The 18228-nt window shown below is 41.5% G+C and overlaps 1 protein-coding gene across 2 annotated transcripts in view; it reads right to left on the bottom strand.

Annotated features, from left to right (window-relative positions):
- Positions 1 to 18228, bottom strand: part of CDK8 (cyclin dependent kinase 8) — a gene marked incomplete at its 5' end in the record, with an annotated part of 83629 nt that overhangs the window by 52049 nt on the left and 13352 nt on the right. For both annotated transcript variants that reach the window (XM_084279302.1, XM_084279303.1), the window contains one exon: positions 3132 to 3207. In XM_084279302.1, coding sequence (XP_084135428.1) covers positions 3132 to 3207 — 76 coding nt within the window. The remainder of the gene's footprint in view (positions 1 to 3131; positions 3208 to 18228) is intronic.

The following is an 18228-nucleotide window of genomic DNA, read 5'->3' as shown; positions in this document are numbered from 1 at the left end:
AACCAACTGTTTGGGCTTGTGTGTTCTGTATATTTTTTATACAAATCTTCTCACCATTCTATCCCTGTGCTCTCCCATCTAATACAAATCCATCTCCTGGTATAATGAGCGGCTTAAATCCTCAGAAGTGAAAGTGCAGGTCACAAAAAAAGATACCCAGACTGGCAGGCAGTACACACACCTGCAGGGAACAAGAGATGAGCAGCCAAACGTTAAGGTTCTGGAAGAGGCAGGATTCACAAATGCTTACCATGGTGGGGGAAAGATAAGGAAGAATATGTAAACACTACAGCTATCTTGATATTAAAGATTCACTTAGCGTAATTGGCACCATAACCGTTAATTCTACCAGTAAAACAAAGGATTTACATAAAATCATTGAAAAAAACCCACCTCTTTCTTAAACAGAGCAAGAGACCGACTAGATTCTTGAACATTAGGTCCCTGTGCTGCAGGAGGCATGGAAATGTAGGAAGTCTTTCATATACATACACACATAGGGTGAGCTCAACCTGTAACTCCTGTCTCAACACAGGTCTCTGGCCCAGCTCAAATCTTTCCCTCTTAATTGATGCATTTCAATAATTAATTTTCTCAAGATCTGACTCTGCTCTCCAGCTCAGGTCTCTGCCTGAAACAGATGTCTCAGAAGATTGGGCTACTGGCATTTTTAAATACCTAAGTTACTCGATAGTACAAAACTCAAATTAGCTGTCAAAAAAAGACAAAAGTCACTGTAAAAACATGGGAGAGTTTCCCTGGGATTTGTATCAAGCTCCACTCCTCCCAGTCACAGCATAAAATATAAAAGCTTCAGCTCTCCAGAGAAACTGAAATAGATACAACTCATATGCAAACCAAGTCTTCCCAGTTCCTCTTCATACCACTGTGCTTGTAAAATGCATTAACTGGGGCAGGCCAGAACACAGTGTAACCAAGTCTGGCATTCAGCCTTGACTTTTATATATGACAACAGATGAATTTATTAGGTAGATGTACAGATGACATTTGAGAGTACAACATCACTGACTAACTCAGTAGCATTTTCATATATACATTACACATACTCACATAATCAATATAAACACTATGGCATTTATCCTCAATTTGATCCAGCTCCATATGAAGTTCCTCTTTTCCCTTTTACAATACTAATTGACAGAAAGGGGAAGAGAAGATTCTATTTAAGAGAATTAAAATGAACAGCACATTTTGGGAAAAAATTCTCCCATTGACTCTAAACAGCAACATCAAAAGAACAGTAAGGAAGAGAGACTCAAACCCTAGAAGTCCATGGTGAATTATTAATTAAGCTGCAGGAAAACTCAACCACAGAATCAGCAGTTGCAAGCCTAGAAGCATAACTGGCATCAAAGTCAACAGCAGCTCAAGAAATGCTGCTTCAGATTACTCTTTGTACCCCTCCGCCTGTTTTCGGGCTCCACTCCTCTTCCTGCTCTCAATGCCTGCTTTCTGGGCATCTTTGGTGTCTCCACCTCCCCCACTAACCCCAGTCTCCACATGGGTCCTGCATTGTACTGCTGTTCTCTTCAAAGGGCATGTGCTGCAGGAGCTGAGAGCAAGGAGAAAGCTTCCCTGCCTCTTGCTCCTCTTCCATCACTACCAGGGACCCTGCTGACCACAAGAAACAACTACACAAGACTTCTCATGCCATGTAACGAGGGCAAATCTTTCCTGACTATCAGCCAAGCTAGTGATTCTCTTCTAGTAGACAGAAATTAAGTTAGGGTCGTATCTAGAGACACCTCCCTAACGCCAGCCAAGCTTCTCCTGCCAAGTTCAAATTCCCAGCCCCGATGCACTAGGAGGCCTGGGAGCAACAAGACTGGCAGGATCCACCTTGGCTGCCCTATCCTGCCCCTTCCAGGCTGCGAGGCATCCCCTGAGCCCCCATCTCCTCTGCAGGGGCACATGGGCACCAAGTACCAGGAGAAGCTGAAGGACCCCTTCTTCCTCCCCTGCCCCAGTTTAGCACCTTCCCTCCGTGGACCCACAGTTAGCACCAGCTTAGTTCCCCACATCCTCACAGCCCCGGCCAGCCCTGGAAACACATCGAGATTCACATCACCCAGCTGTCACCTGCAGCATCTCTGAGCAGGGGTTTAGCCAGACACTTCCTTATGGGATCGTGTGATGCACTTATTTACCTCTTCCTTTCTTACAGTGTATTTTCTGGAGGGTCATGGGCTGTGGTGGGTGGGCGTGCTGGGATTTACATCTAGAGCCCATGAGCTAGGATGCTCCTTGCCTGAATTTGCAATTTTTTTCACCTCACTCAGTTGAAGTACTACTGTGCTTGTGTCGGAAATCACAAAGCCAGCGGAAGCTGACAAAGCAGGGAAGCCTGGTAACTCACTTCCATCAATAAAAACGAAATTTGGACTGAATATAAACTCTCCATACTGCCCCTACCCCCCTTATATCCATTACACCTGTTTCCTTTTAGTAAGCAATCTCACTGAACCATTTCAAGAGGAGTGAACCCAAGCAGCAGTGTTGCTTGGACATATGGACACAGGACAGTTAAACTTCAGCCAACCATTTTTAGCAGTATTTCTTTGGAAGCATGTCACAAACCATAACCAGGCCACGTTAATCTCCAGTTTCTAAGGACATGGATCATACAAGTACAAACCTGAATAGCCTAAAAAAAAAAATGTTTGAATGATGTTCATGAGCATATTACAGCCTCCCAGGCAACAACGCCAGTTTAATTTGAAGTCTTCACTTGAAGAGAACCTAACATGTTTTCATCACTATGAGTCAATGAGAACTAAACTCTTCAGGAAAATAAGTACTAATGCAAAAGTCAGATCAAATATGTAATTTAAGCCACTGACTCTAATGATTTTTTTTAAAGTGCTGCATTTAAAGTTAATCTGCCCCGAGGCAGGCAGTAAATTATAATGCAAAACCACTGTCATTTTTAGACAGCAGACATAGCAGGTGCACAAAATCTTCCATGACATTTGTACTTATTTTATACCTCTATGACAAAAATATAGCACCCACAGCAGAATAACATGATTCAGCAAACCAAACCCAGCATGCACTCAAATCAATACTTTTAATAAGTCTGTTTGCTAGTAGAAAGAACTAATGTTACTTACTGCTATTTCTCTGCATGCAGACATAGAAATTCCAGTACCTTCTATTTGCTTTAAAGCATAATCTTTATCATCTTTCCTGTGAAAGAAGAAAAGAAGTTTTTTTAAAAAATATTGCACCATGAATTCAAAGTGAGCTCTTCACCACCATTCAGAGGATAGTATCTGTGTCGTACAAATTCTGCACCTTATATCCTTTTCATGCCCAACTGAACCATAAATTAATCACAGCACCTTGATAAAGCTAAAACATACATTTGCTCTCACTACGCACATTGAGATATTTTTTAAGTCTTTTTTTAAATACAGTTTTAGATATTTCTCTTATGAAGAAGAAAATAAAGCAAACCTTTAGCATCTGCTAGAAAGAAGTCTAGCCAAGGTTACCTACATCTCCCATGAATGTATTACTCTGGGACACAAGTCTTCCCCATATTTTAATGAATTCTTGGGTAGCCCAGAAGCAATATCACAGTAATATCTTTTCTTTCCTCTAGGTCACAAGAAGTGCACTAAATTTTTGTTCCCACCAAGCTAATGAAAACTACCAAGATTAATAAAAAACTCCAGAAGGTACCTGTGTGATTTAAAGAATCCAGAGAAATATTTGTTCAGCTTTAGTATAACACTTAACAGCACAATCACCACCTCATTTAACCAGCAAGTCCCTTACAGTCATTTGTTTAAAACATAAACCTACTAGTAACTCCAGTTACCCAAAGCAAAACGAAGGGGAGGTACACTGCAGCAAAAGATGGCATTGAACTCTTGTCCATCCTCTGCCTCAAACTTTTAAGAGATGAAGTGCTTCTCCTTCCCACTTGTGGGCTGGCATCCACAGCCCTCCTGGGGGAAGTGGCTCTTAATAGTATTGCCTTCAATATCTGGAGCACTCCTACAGCCCCAAATCTCCGGCTTACATAAGAATCCTTATTAATTTTTAATGAATCTGGCTTTCAGAGCTGTGAAGAGCCACCATGGAAAAAAAAAACCCAACCTAAAAAAGCAACTCAAATATCCTAAAGGCAAATAAAACAAAACTGTAGTTAAGCATTTAAAATGTATACACTTGTGTCCTCCAGCTCTCGTTAAATATTTGCAAGGCTTTGAATTGCTGTATTCCTACCTGAAACACACACTTTCCCCTATTCATCACTACCTATTTAATCCCTCAAATTACCAGGTCCTGTCCAAGAGATTGTTCATGGGGTTCAAAGACAACCCACTGTTGGTAATAACCTTTCAAAACAGAGGAGAGAGAGAAAGAGTGAGAGATTAATGGACAGAATCTGAACGCAGTTAATGAGGATGAGGAATCAAACAGCGAGTGGGCGAGAGTGGATTTCAGTAAAAGGGCAATTACATGGATTCAACAAGATAGAAGAGGGGAAAAGATACAGGATCTGACACAAACAGGAAAAAAAAGGGTAGGGAGGACAATGACAGAAGGCACTAAAAAGCTTCCATATAATAAACCCCCCAAACTGCCCAGCCTGGAAGAGAAGGAGCCAGTTCTGAGCACAGACCCATACACGGCCAAAACAAGGCGTGAGCAGGAAACAATTCCCTAATTCTCACCTTAGAGGAAAACAAATTGCATGAAGCCTGAAAACAAGAAATCATTATTAAACGGTGCAGCTCATGATGACAGAATACTACAAGGATCAAAAGTCTAAAGGGATTTCAAATCAAATTACAGAAATTTATGGTGGACTGGGGTGTTACAGACCACTTCATGAGCTGCTACTGAACATAACCCCAATCTGCTTCCCTACGCTGCAGACTGAAAAAGATACAGGGACGTTTTCTCAGCTAAGAATCATTTTACCTTCTATCTACCTTATCTAGGGATGGCTCACAGTCATTACCAGATACAAACACGAAGCTAAACGGATTGGACTGGAGGTTATTCTCGTTGCCCTACGTACTCATCTGCTTAGTTTTTTTCACAATGTTTGGAGAGGCCCCAATTTCATAAGAAGTGCTACCACACATCTGTGGCTGTCACAGCAGTACCACTGACAGAATATGGAGAAAATGGGTCAGACTGAAGGTTATCCTCATTGCCCTGTTGCTCATCTGTCAGATTACAAAGTATTTTTGGAGTGGAACTCAGCGTAACAAGAAGCACTACCGTACAACTGGCATTATTACAAGCATTTCTGGGAGCACTGTCTTCAGTGAAGCCTGCCTTACATTTAAGAATTGTACAGCTATTTTTTAATTAGGCACATTTTTGCCAAATTAGGTCTGGATTAAAACTTTTCCAAACCAGATGGCAGACTTTCTCTGGAAAATTTTAGAAAACAATATAAATACTTGATCTGTTTCCTAGATCAAAACTGGAAGAACACACTTTTACAATCTTTTATTCTTATTCTTTTACAATCACTGCTTTAATGCTGAAATTTGACAGAGTGGTTTAAAAACATGCCATTTGGACTCCTTCAAATGACAGATGAAATAAAGATTCTCTGGAAAATTCATCTCCTCACACTAAAAGGCAGTTAAAAGACCTGACATTCAGAAAGCCTAGGCCCAACACCTTGCTTTGCCCTTGCAGCAGCCCAGGGCTATGGGTAATTAACCACCAGCTTGTGTGCTTTATTTACACGGGTACAACACGCAGGAATCAAGAGAGGGCAGCCTCTGCTGGGTCCTCAGCCTACCCAAGCAGACCAGAGGAAACATAACCATGGTACAAAGAAGGAAAAAGGTTATGGACAGAATACATTTTTAGCACCACATTATACTCTCCTCCAGAATCTGAAAAAAATAACAGAGGACTTCCAAGATTTAAATTCTCCAAATTGCACACACCCAGTTGAGATACCAAGTAATCAACCAACTCTTAACCCTCCCAATACCTGCTCTACACTACAGCTGGTAACATGCCAGGGTTGCCCATTACACCATTAAACTAACTACTGTCACCTTCAACCCACCTGAGTCTTTCTTTATAAAACTTAAGATAACTCCTTGGGAGCCAGAAGAACAGGGGGGAAAGTTTCTGAAGAGAGTGGTAAGAGTTTACAAAAGCATTTATGAAGCCAAACATCCAGTTTATTTTATCCAACTTCCAAAGATATTTTGCCCGTAGTCTGTTTAGATGATAATAGATGCCAAAGGGCCTCTGCACAGCTTTGGATTTCCTTCTTTGATGATAAAGAGATTTTTTTTCAATGTCCAAAGGAAATGGTGAAAAATAAGATAAAAAAAATGAAAATAAATCTGCTTAAAACATCTTCCATACCTCAATAAGCAATAGCATTGACTACTTAGCTTGGATTTTAATGGTACAGTAAGACTCAAGGCATAATTCAAGTAAAGAGCAGCCCTGCAGGTGAGGACTTAGGGATAGTAGTGAATGAGAAGCTTGACATGAGCTCACAACGAGCACTTGCAGCCCAGAGGGCCAAACATATCTTTGGCTGCATCAAAGGAGCTTGGCCAGCAGGTCATGGAGGGTGATTCTGTCCTTCTACGCCGCTTTTGTGAGGACCCACCTGGAGTCCTGTGTCTAGTTCTAGACTCCCCAACACAAGGACAACACGGAAGTGTTGGAACAGTGGAGAGTCATGAGGTTGATCAGAGGGCTGGAGCACCTCTCCTGTGAAGTCAGGCTGAGAGAGTCAGGCTTGTTCAGCCTGGCGAAGAGAAGGCTCCAGGGGAACCTTATAGCAGCCTTCCAGCACCTGAAAGGGCCTACAGAAAAGCTGGGGAGGGACTTTAGAAGTGCATGTGGTGATAGGACAAGGGGGAATGGTTTTAAATTGGAAGGGGCTAGATTTAGATTGGAAATAGCAAGAAATTCTTCACTGGGAGGATGGTGATGCCCTGGTACAGGTTGCCTGGGGAGGTGGTGGCTGCCCCCTCCCTGGAGGTGTTCAAGGCCAGGCTGGATGGGGCCTTGAGTAGCCTGGTCTAGTAAGAGGTGTCCCATTGTGAAAGCATTGAAACTTGATGATCTTTGAGGTCCCTTCCAGCCCCAACCATTCTGTGATTCTACAATTCATGATTCTATGATTCTGAATTTACCCTTCTAACAAAGAAGGCCTGTTGGGAAAACCCATCCACTTTCTCTGACACCTGGGAACAGGACATTAAGTAGCTCCAACAGTTCACCCTCTGCAAACTCATTTTCGTACTAATATATTCCTATTTTCCTGCACTTAAGTATGCCAGCATCTCCACCACAGTGGCACTCTCCAGTAGGAACCAGCAGTTGTGAGAGCTGTGAGAAAACAACTTGCTTTGTCCTCAGCTGCTGGAAATAGCAGCGCTTACTGCGGCCACGTGCAAACTGCGTAACCTTGTGTAAAGATGTTGTTTCCTCAGAGGGACAACATTAACATTTTCAACTTGAAAAAACGGGTTGCTGAACATCACTTCCATCAGACTTTAACGACAAGAACAAATACACCTGAAATACCACCATAAAAGAGCATAACTTTTTGTTCTTACAACCTGAATGAACTACATCTGAAAACGCCATCTTTAAAAGAATTAAGCTAGTATTATTGTTTCCAAATATATATATATATATATTTTAAAGTTCTATTGAATTTAGAAATGCAGCAGCATTTAGCTGATCTGAGAAAAAACAAATCAGAGTAGGAACAGATGCCTGCTGGATATGAGCACACTGCAAAGCTTTTTAGTATTAAACTGCCTGGCATTTCTACCCTTTATTTAGAAGGATACTTTAAGCATAAATACGTTCAGCAAGTGGGAGAAAATATCCTACACAGGGATAAAAAGGAGGCTTATTACATAAAAGGCAGTTTAGAAAAAGAAAAATCAGTTCTCTTGTTACTCATCTGACATACACGCTTTGTTGAAATGTACTAGCTAAACATTATAATGTGTTCTTTACTCAGAACACCAGAAGAGTTTAAAATTCAACTGAGGAATAAAACCAGCAGAATAAAGTACCAAAGCCTTAAAAACAGTGGTCGTAATTTTAACATTACATCACAGCTACAAGTCTCACATTCAAAACTGACTGCTCAGAGAATTCAGGAATAGCTTTGTCTTTATAAACAAGCAAGTGTAAAACTTGACTGTGGTTCAACACCTGAGGCCAGCAGCCTCCAGTCTCACAACCACCACGGGCAACTGTAAATGCAGCATTCCTTCTACAGAACTCTAATTGCTTCTTGTTCTCATTCCCTAAAGAACACAAAAATACTGATAATTAAAAGATAAGCCTACCAATAAAACACATAGGTTTTTCTTTTCATTCTACCCCTGAAAATTCCCTTAACACCAACAGTAGTAAGAGTAACACACCCTGCACCCGTACAACTGTCGTGCTATTGCTGGAGTGATTCACCCTCAGCAGTAGTAACATTAAAGAGGTCACTGTGTTTTCAGCAGCTGAAAATGAATGTACGCTGTGGAACATCACAGCTTTGAAGAACTCACCTACATGAAGCCCGGATCTGTACAAACAGTAGCACATCTTATTGATTTCAAGCACATCTTATTAATGCTGTTGATTAACATTAACAATGGCAAAATATGGACAGAAGCTCTCGTACGTGCTGCAGAGCCAGGTAAGGCAAAAAATACCAAGTCTTTATTACCTACCAGAACATCAAGCAAGGACATGGATGAATCAGAGGTTTTATTATAGTTTACTTAGAAGTATCATTCAATGCAAAGATCTGAACTACAATGGAAGAGAAAGATAACATGGAATTGAACTAGCATTCCAGCTCGTTCTCTTTGCGTCTCCTCCCCTGTGTGTTCTACTGAATTTAAATAACAAATACACAGACCTACTCCAGATTTGAGATAACAAAACATACAGCTAGAATATGAAAAGAAAACACCTATCTCGGCAAATTATAACATTTAGGAGCCTTGGAATTTTCACCTTGAGGCATCATCCTCATGAGGAAACACTGAAGGAACTGGGGCTCTTTGGCCTTGAGAAAAGAGGACTGAGAGGGGATCTGATTAATGTTTATAAATATCCCAAGTGTGGGACATAGGAGGAAACAGCCAGCCTCTTCTCAGTTGTCTGTGGAGACAGGACAAGGGGCAATGGCCTCAAGTTGGAGCACAGGAAGTTCTGCATGAATATGTGGAAAAACTTTTTCACAGTGAGGGCGACAGAGCCCTGAAACAGGCTGCCCAGGGGGTGTGTGGAGTCTCCTTCTCTGGAGATATTCAAGATTCATCTGGTTGCCTACCTGTGTTATCTGTCCTAAGGAACCTGCTTTGGCAGGGGGGTGGGACCCAATGATCTCTTGAGGTCCCTTCCAACTCCCAAAATTCTGTGATTCCTCTGCCTCCTCCCCAGGTCAAAACTGTGGGGGTTTCTTGCTTTGTATTTAAATAAATTTTTAAAATAAATTAAAATTGACCCTAGTGACACATGACATCCAGTGAAGTCTATAGAAAGAAATAGTAATTAAGTTCTTTGTAAGCATACAAATACACAAATGCAATGTTTGAAGCCGAATGGCATTTGGTACAAATGTATAAAACCAATGCTGTATGCACAGCAAACACTGAAATACACACCAAAACAATACATCATTTTCTAGAAAGTGGAGCAAGATGAGGTCAGACTGATACCCATCCAAATGACGACTTGGAAGAATGTAAGATGCAAGAGAGGCAATTCTATCACCACGCCCATAGCATCATACCAGGAGTTCTATTTACTTTTGGATTTTGCACCTATTAGCTGGGTTATTACCCACCAACCCAGAAAATGGGTGCGGTGGAGAACCAAGTGACAAAGGACACAAAAGGGTTTGAGGTTCTTCGTGCCTTCTTGGAATCGGTTTTCTCAGTCTCAGCCCACTCACACAACTACTGCGTTCCCAAGGCTACTGGCACAGTCCTGGTTAAAGGAAAGAGAGAAAAACCTCTGGGGGTGACTTCAACAAACCCACAGAGAAGCCCATGTGACCAAGCAGGCTGTGTTCAAGGGTGCTTAACGGAGCTGGCAAATGTCATCGCAAAGCAAATCTATCATCTGCGAAAGGTCACGGTGATCATGGCAGGCTCCTGACGATTAGGAAAGGGCAAATATCAGGATCTTCTTTGAGAAGGGCAAAAAGGTTCAATGATATCATAGGCCAGTCAGCTTAACCTCAGTCCTTGAAAAGGTTATGCAGCAAACCCCCATGGGAAGCTATTTTCAGGCCCACGAAGGAAAAGAAATGACTGGGAACAGCTGGCAAGGATTTTCCAAGGATGAGTTGTGCCTTATCAACCTGACTATCCTATACAAGTGGACAGTGGAAAAGCACTGGGTGTAACCTTGACTTTAGCAAAGCTTGCGACCTGATTGCATAGAATACTCAGTCAAATTCAACAGTGAGCTTGGACAGCTGAACTACAAAACATAAAAAATTGGCTGGACTGACAGATTTAAATGGTTGTAATCAGTGGTACAAGTCCCACAGGCTGCCAGTTACTAGTGCATCCCTTGGGGGCAGATACAACATTTTTATTAATCATCATGGACGATGAGATGGAAGGTGTTCTCAGCAAATCCACAGATGACTCTAAACTGGGGGCAGGGGTTGATGCATCAAGGAACTGAGACACTGTTTGGATAGACCTCAACTGACAGGAAAAATGGGCAGATAAGAACCTCAGAAAGCCCAAAGACAAGTGCAAAGACCTGTCTCTAGTTTGGAATAAGCACACAGAACTGGACTTGCTGCCAAGTGGGTCAGAAGCAGCTTTACAGAGCAAGAACATGACACAGCAACACCCCTTGAAGCATAGGCAGCCAACAAAATCCTGTACTAGCAAAAGTGTACTCAGTAGGTAGAAGGAAGTGATAATTCCTCTATGTTCAACACTTGTGAAACTACAACTGGAAGCTTCATGTTCAGTTTTAGGCTTTCCAGTACAAGACAGACACCAAAGATGCTTAACAAGTCCAACAGAGTACCACATGGAGTCTGAAGAACATGACAGGTAAGGAGACACCAAGCACGCCAGAGCTTGTTCAGCTCAGGAGGGACCCTACTGCAGCCTTCTGTGAGTTCATGAGGCAGGACAGCATACAGGGAAGGAGTCAGAGTCTTCCTGAATGTGTCCAGCAAACAGGTGAGATGCAGCAGTCAAGTGTCAGAAAGAGAAATTCCAATTAGCATGAAGAAAAAAACATGGGAAGAGTTTAGCTAGAATTCTCCATGCTCGGAGTGATTTAAAACTCAGCTGAATAAGAACCTAAACAGCCTGAGCTGATTTCAAAGTTGGTCCTGCTCTGAGTGGAGGTTGAGTTGGGTGCTTCCCTTCCAACCTGCAGTATTCTGTGTGGGTCTGTGAGGTAGATTACTATTTTATTGAGGATTCACCTGAAACTCTAAGTAGTTTCACAGCTGTGCAGTGCATTTATTATGCATTCGCAAGACAGGCAGCTGATTCCTAACACTGTTTTCCAAGTCTGACAACTTTTCTAAAACCTAGCTAGAACAGACACCAAGCTACTCTGCACACAAACACACACACGATTCTGAGGACCATTTACTACAGAGACATTTAAAACTTTTCACCTTTTCAATATAATTCAGATTTGCACGAGAAGGCCACTTTGAGTTTCATCTCTTATTAGAACAGAGTTTGTTCCAGTATCATCTGCAAATGTAATTTTCTCTTTAAGAAGTCATTCAATGGCTTGGTGTAAAACTGAAGCAATGCACAGAAGCTGCTACTTGTAAATATCCTAAAAAATAAACCCAAAGGTTATTTTTTTTGTGAACAAGAATAAACCTTTAGAATACTTGTCACTCATAATACAAGTTCAGTGGTAAGCAAACCTCCAAATCTTAATATAGCCTGAAGATCATTTCTATGGATGCCACCCAAATCAAGCACAAATTCCTTCTACCTACTAGATTTCATCAGCTTCCACACAGAATCCACAAACTTACCCATATGCTTTGACCTTACAGAGAAACATGGAGATGTAATAAAACTCCTTCAACCCTAAAGCTGACTTTGTCCCCAAAGACTGCTGCACCCTGACAAGATCACTGTATTCTAGAAGTGGAGTCAATACAGCACTGTGCTGGTTTTGGCTGGGGTGGAGTTAATTTTTTTCATGGCAGCTCCTGTGGGATGATATTCTGGATTTGCAACCAAAATAACACTGGTAACACCCGCATTTTAGTTACTGCTGAGTTTCTGCTTCTCATGCCACCCCACCAGTGACTATGCTGGTGTGAAGAAGATGTTGTGAGGGATAACAGTTGGGACAGCTGACCCCAAATGACCCAAAGGATATTCCATACCATATGACACTATGCTCAGCAATAAAAGCTGCAGGTAGGAGGAGGAGGAAGCTTAGGCATTGGGAGTTATAGCTTTGTCTTCCCAATAACCATGATGTGAGATGGAGCCCTGTTTTCCTGGAAATGAACATCTGCCTGCTGATGGGAAGCAGTGAACAAACCCTTTATTCTGCTTCACCTGTATGTGTGGCTCGTGCTCTACCTATTAAAGTGTCAACCCAGGAGTTATTGCACTTTCACCCTTCCAATTCTCTCCCCAACCCCGCTGCAGTGAGTGAGCAGCGGTGTGGGGCTGAGCTGCCTACCAGCATTAAACCTCAAGAACCACATCCAAGAAACACTTCCTCCAGAAGTGAAGAATGCACCATAGCATTAAGTTTACTCAGGCACACAGTGACAGTCCAACTGGCCGAGACTCAAAAAAGGTTCACCTTGTAAAGCATTTAAACCTACCAAACCCAGAGGCTATCACTGCACACGTTTACACATACAAAGCTGGACAGGTTTACCTGCACAGAGTAAGATGTAACAGCTCTGTGAGGATAAAGGATAACAACCAAATGGCAAAGATGATGTGGATCAGCAGAAGATAAATAGTATAGGGAAAAAAAAATGGTACTAACAACATGGTACAAAGGCTGAGAAATTGCATTACAAGCACCTGACTTCCCAGAAAGCACATTTTAGGTCAAAATTTTTGCCAAACTAATAAGCACACACAGTAAGTCTGATCACTGATCTTGGACCTCCAGGTAAACCTAAAAGAAAAGAGCAAAATCTTAAAAATCATTCTCAGAAATGAAAAGAGCTAACAGCGATGCAATGAAAACCACTTCATCTTTTGCTAGCTCCATTTTTACAAACCCTGCTGGGTTTCATACATTTAAACATCATACAATTACGTGGATAAAAAGAACAAAAAACTAACTGCAAAGTTTACCACAGCAGTTGGCTTTAAGTCAATGGTTTCCTGCTGAAAGAACCCCATCTTCATCCCCACACATGCTCCCATTCCTTTGCCTAGAGCCCAGACAGAGATGAGTTTATTCAGAGAGTGGAAAAGTAATTCCCATTGTTTGTTTGTTACTCTTTTTGCCACATGAGTGTGTTGGAGCACCCTGCTGACTGCTCAGATGAGCACTGGAGGCTCAGACACAGAGGCACAGCAGTTTCTGTTCACGTTTGGATGAAGTTCCACCTCCTAATACTTTGTTTCCACATCAGCCTGAGACAGTACACCCACGTTGGCCAGAAACCTGCAGCTAAGCACTACAGCCACTGCAGAAATAATTCTATTCACTAGGAGAGCTCATCACCACTGAAACAGTAGACTTTTTCAAAATATGGGAATATGAACTAGAATTGTGTCATTCAGTTACAGCTGTCTGAGGGTCGTTTAACTTCAGATATAAATGCATAGAGCAGCAGTAAATCATTTCCAAAATGAGATTAGATTATTCTAAAAATACTTATTTTTCCAAGGACTACTTGTCATGGGAGGGCTGGTTTTTTGTTTGTTTTGAGAGCAAACACCCCAACCCTGGAGGTGTCCAAGGCCGGGTTGGATGGGGCCCTGGGCAACCTTGTGTAGCTCTAGGCCTGGAGGTTGGTGGCCCTACCTGTGGCAGGGGGTTGGAACTCTATGTTCCTTGGGGTCCCTTCCAACCAATGCCATTGTATGATTCCAGTTACATTAGCTACAAGAAATTGGATGAAGCAACACCAGAAGATGAACTTTAGCTCAAATTATTGCTACTTCATTTGACTGAATTTTAAACATTCTGGGAAACGGGGTAGCCCTGTAACATGCATTAAACCTACAGAAAATAGGTTAAAATTATCTTCTCTGTTATACACTGTCTGGTACACAAGCAAAGCATGGCTATTTTTAAAAGTTCAGCTTTATTTGAACCCAGAGTATTTAAATGTATTTACAACCAGCTTAAAGTTTATCCCATCACAGATTCTAGCTTGTTCCTTTCACAGAAGAAATCTGCCAAAAAAAAAAAAGTCAGATAAACCCCCAGATTCTATGATGAAAGCCTCTTATGCATAAATAAATGAGAAAGGATCACACTAATGCAACCCAGCCAGAAAAGCTGAGAGTCCAAGCTACTCTGCTGAGGATTTCGGCCTGCAAGAGTAGTTCACGCCTGTTCCCCTCTTCAGGACCAGGTGAGGAGACTAAGTTCACGACTTTCCAGGAGCAGGTGAAGAGAAGAAAGATGAGTTGACACTAGTCAATCTGCAGATAAGGATAAATACAGTTCATAAAGTAGCAGGACTTCTTACATGGTTTTGCTTGCCACTATAAGCAGTGCCTCGCACCCAGCACCACCAGCTGCCCTGGCCTAGCCCCGCATGGTACCGGTGCAATCCATAAGAATCCACCACCTTCACCAACGGGTACAATTTCCATGGGCACAGCCTCATTTTTGTAGGTGTTACTGATGTTCAGGGACTCTCAAATTGTATTGGTGTATAATCAGGGGGACCAGCTACATCTTGCCTGGTTTCAGAGATAACATGACAGACTAAAATAGAACAAAATTTGTGTGAGAGGGGGAAAAAAAAGCATCAAATCCTAAGATTCCTTTTCCTTTGATTCTAAGGAGTGCAAGAACAACTACACCACCACAAAAATGCAGGACCCTCAATTTTAATTTCACTGCACGACAGTAATTCTGGATACCAGATGAAGCAGAAACAGGTTAGCAAGAAAGCACCACTACCTGCTTGCCTGTCATACTCTAGTTGCTAAAGATCTGCTTGAGTTAACTGTCAAAAAGAGCTGGACGGACCTTTCACATGATCCAGAGCAACCACTCCTATTCCTCAATACAGCCCTTAATTTTATAAAGCCACGCCGTCAATGACAACTACATCGATCCAAGTTTCAGTGCATGTGCTGCATGATCACAGCAAGCTTTGGTGAGCCGTAGGAAGAGTTTGCATAATCCCATCATTAAATACACTGTAGAATTCAAAGAAGCTGACAGAAACTTCATATTTATTTACCCTGCTACTCTCTCCTATTCATCTTTTTCTTCCAGAGACGTAACAAAACCATAATACTATCTTAATGCTAGGCAGGGATTAGCTTCAAGTTTGTCCAATAATTTCCAGCTGAATTAAAATTTAACTTGGAGAAAGACTAATAGAAAAATCAAATCGAAATGTGAATACTAAACAACCCAGCAGAAGAGGGAAAAAAAAAGGAGACTTCTCTCTAATGTAACAAATTTGCATGGTTAGGGTTTTTCCCCTTTGTTGTGGTTTAACCCAGTGAGCAGCTAAAACAACCACATAGCCCCTCCTTCACTCCCCCTCCTGTAGTGGGATGGGGGGGGAAAAAACTGAAAAGAAAAAGGTAAAACTAGGACAGAAAAGTAATAATAATAATAATAATAATAATAATAATAATAATAATAATAATAATAATAATAATAATAATAATAATAATAATAATAATACCACCAAGTGATGCACAGCACAATTACCATCAAGAACCAATACACAGGTAGTTCCTGAGCTGCACCACTTCCCAGCCCACCCCCCAGTTATACACAGAGCATGAGATCACAGGGAATATCCCTGTGGCCAGTCTGGGTCAGCTGTCCTGGCTGTGTCCCCTCCCCGCTTCTCCTGCACCCCCAGCCTTCTCAGTGTGAGAAGCTGAAAAGTCCTTGGCTGCTTGGCAACAACTAAACCATCAATGTGTTATCAACACTGTTCTCATCTGAAATCCAAACCACAGCACTGCACCAGCTGCTAGGAAGCAAAATAACTGGCAGGATGAAAAGTATCTCAGCAAAAGCAGGACAGGCTTTTAAAGACACACGTGTGATGCACAAAAAGGCAAACAGGTAAAAGCATATTCTGAGGCAGGAAAAACCAGCCAATTTGTGCTCCTTTCTTTTGCTTTTAGCCCCCCTCCTCAGAAACATACATTTTGTCCCACAAGAAAAAGTAATGCTCTAGATTGACTAAGTCTTGCTAACACTTTAGTATGTAATTTTTACATACTGTGTACTTTAAGACGACTACACATGCACAAAACCCCAAACCTTTACAAAAGGATGGAAGAGTACAAGGAAAGGCTGTGACTGAAGCACCTTTAATGGGTCTTGGATCTAAATTTACAAGATATCATGTGAAAATAAAAAGTCATATAACCCAAATACTAACACAAAGAAATTATTGCAGGGGAAGATGCTCTAATAAAACTGAATTTATTAACGGTCTAACTCAGGCATTCAGTCTGTTTCCATCACCAAAATACTTAGAGGACATAGGAAGATTGCTGTGCCAGAAGAGCATCATTATTCTTAGCAGATAGCAAGGCTTATGCTGAGAATATTTTCCACTTCAAAACAAATCCTTCAGTAATCAGACCTTTTTGGTGGTAAAGAAAAGGTCATTTCCCACAGCTGGAGAAAAACCATCAACAGCAAACCAATAAACACTAGGGCTTCTGAGACAGCTGATACTAAGTGGTGAATGGCAATTACTGATTCACTTTATTCCTTTTATTCTTTGATTTATTTGTTTTAAATTAACACCTTTCACCACAACATGTAGTTTGGCAAGAAGTTCAAAGTAAGCAAGTAAATTCAGCGATACACTGTACTTGTGGTTGGTCTGATCTAAGAAATTTGCTGCTATAAAAGAAAAGCCTTTTCCTGACATCTCTGCCTCCTGCTCAGAGTCAGATCAGAGCTGGTGTAAGGGGAAGGTTCCCTGTGCCACACTACTCCGTAACACGATTCATCTCCTGCATCCAGCAACGAGTTATGCATTTTTTTTTCCTCCTGGGTTAACAGATTCTGTCAGTCTGCAGAGGGGATGGGTAGAGGAGAGACAGAGATGAAGGAGAAAAACCAAGATGCCTCTCACTTAACTCCCTATTTTATGGAGGTATATAGCCAACCACAGGGAGTGTGGTTTGCTATTATTAAATAAAAATAAATATTAAAATTAAAGTAAATCAACCCCCAGGCACCCACCTAGCCCTGCAATTAACTCCAGCATAAGACTTCCACAGACGCAAGAAACCCTGGGATTCTGTTAAACACCTTCCCCTCTCTTTTCCCTCAAAATGGTCATTTGACAGCCAGCCTAAAAGTGACATTTTAAAACCGTACAATTATGAATATCATTCCTATGAGAAGAGTAGATACCAACAGGAGCAGTTCAAGAAATTCTACACTGATGAGCAGCAATTCTTCACTCCAGACTCAAAGCTCTGTGCTGCTTTATTAAAGCACATGGCAGTCTTACCAGTGCTTTATATAAAGCAATACATGAGGTGCTGATGCCAATTCTCTATGAAGGAAAAAAATATTGTGGCTTTCTTCTTTTAAACTGCTCTTAAATCAACCTCATTATTCACACCACTTTAGAAACTGGAAGTTGCATAAAGACAGCAAATTTCAAAGCACCTGTTCTCAAAAGCCAACTAAAGCATTGGTCTGAACTTCAGGAAACTGTAATTTCATAGGGTAGTTTTGGTGATTTGTTCTTCAGTAATCAAATCTGTGAAATTATTTGGTGTACATGAATGAAACAGTACATTTGCTGCTTTAAAAAAAACTTTTATGATGGCTTTTTAAGCCACCAAATTCGCGCTAACAGTCGCAGACAAACCACTGCAGGAGCTACAGGCTCACAGATCATCTTTTCTTATTTAACAGATTCCTCTTTCATATATTTACCCAGTAGTTGAACAACTGTTTCCTATCTTCTCAATTGCACTCAGGATTTTAGAGACTCTCTTCCCGTCCCTCACCCTCAGAGGCAGAAGAGTCCTTGTCCATGGGCACGACTGACAT

This window comes from Gallinula chloropus, assembly GCF_964237585.1.
Source record: "Gallinula chloropus genome assembly, chromosome: 1".
NCBI classification, from domain to species: Eukaryota; Metazoa; Chordata; class Aves; order Gruiformes; family Rallidae; genus Gallinula; species Gallinula chloropus.
Note: the sequence above shows the minus strand (reverse complement) of the source record. Positions and strands in the feature narration are given on the sequence as shown.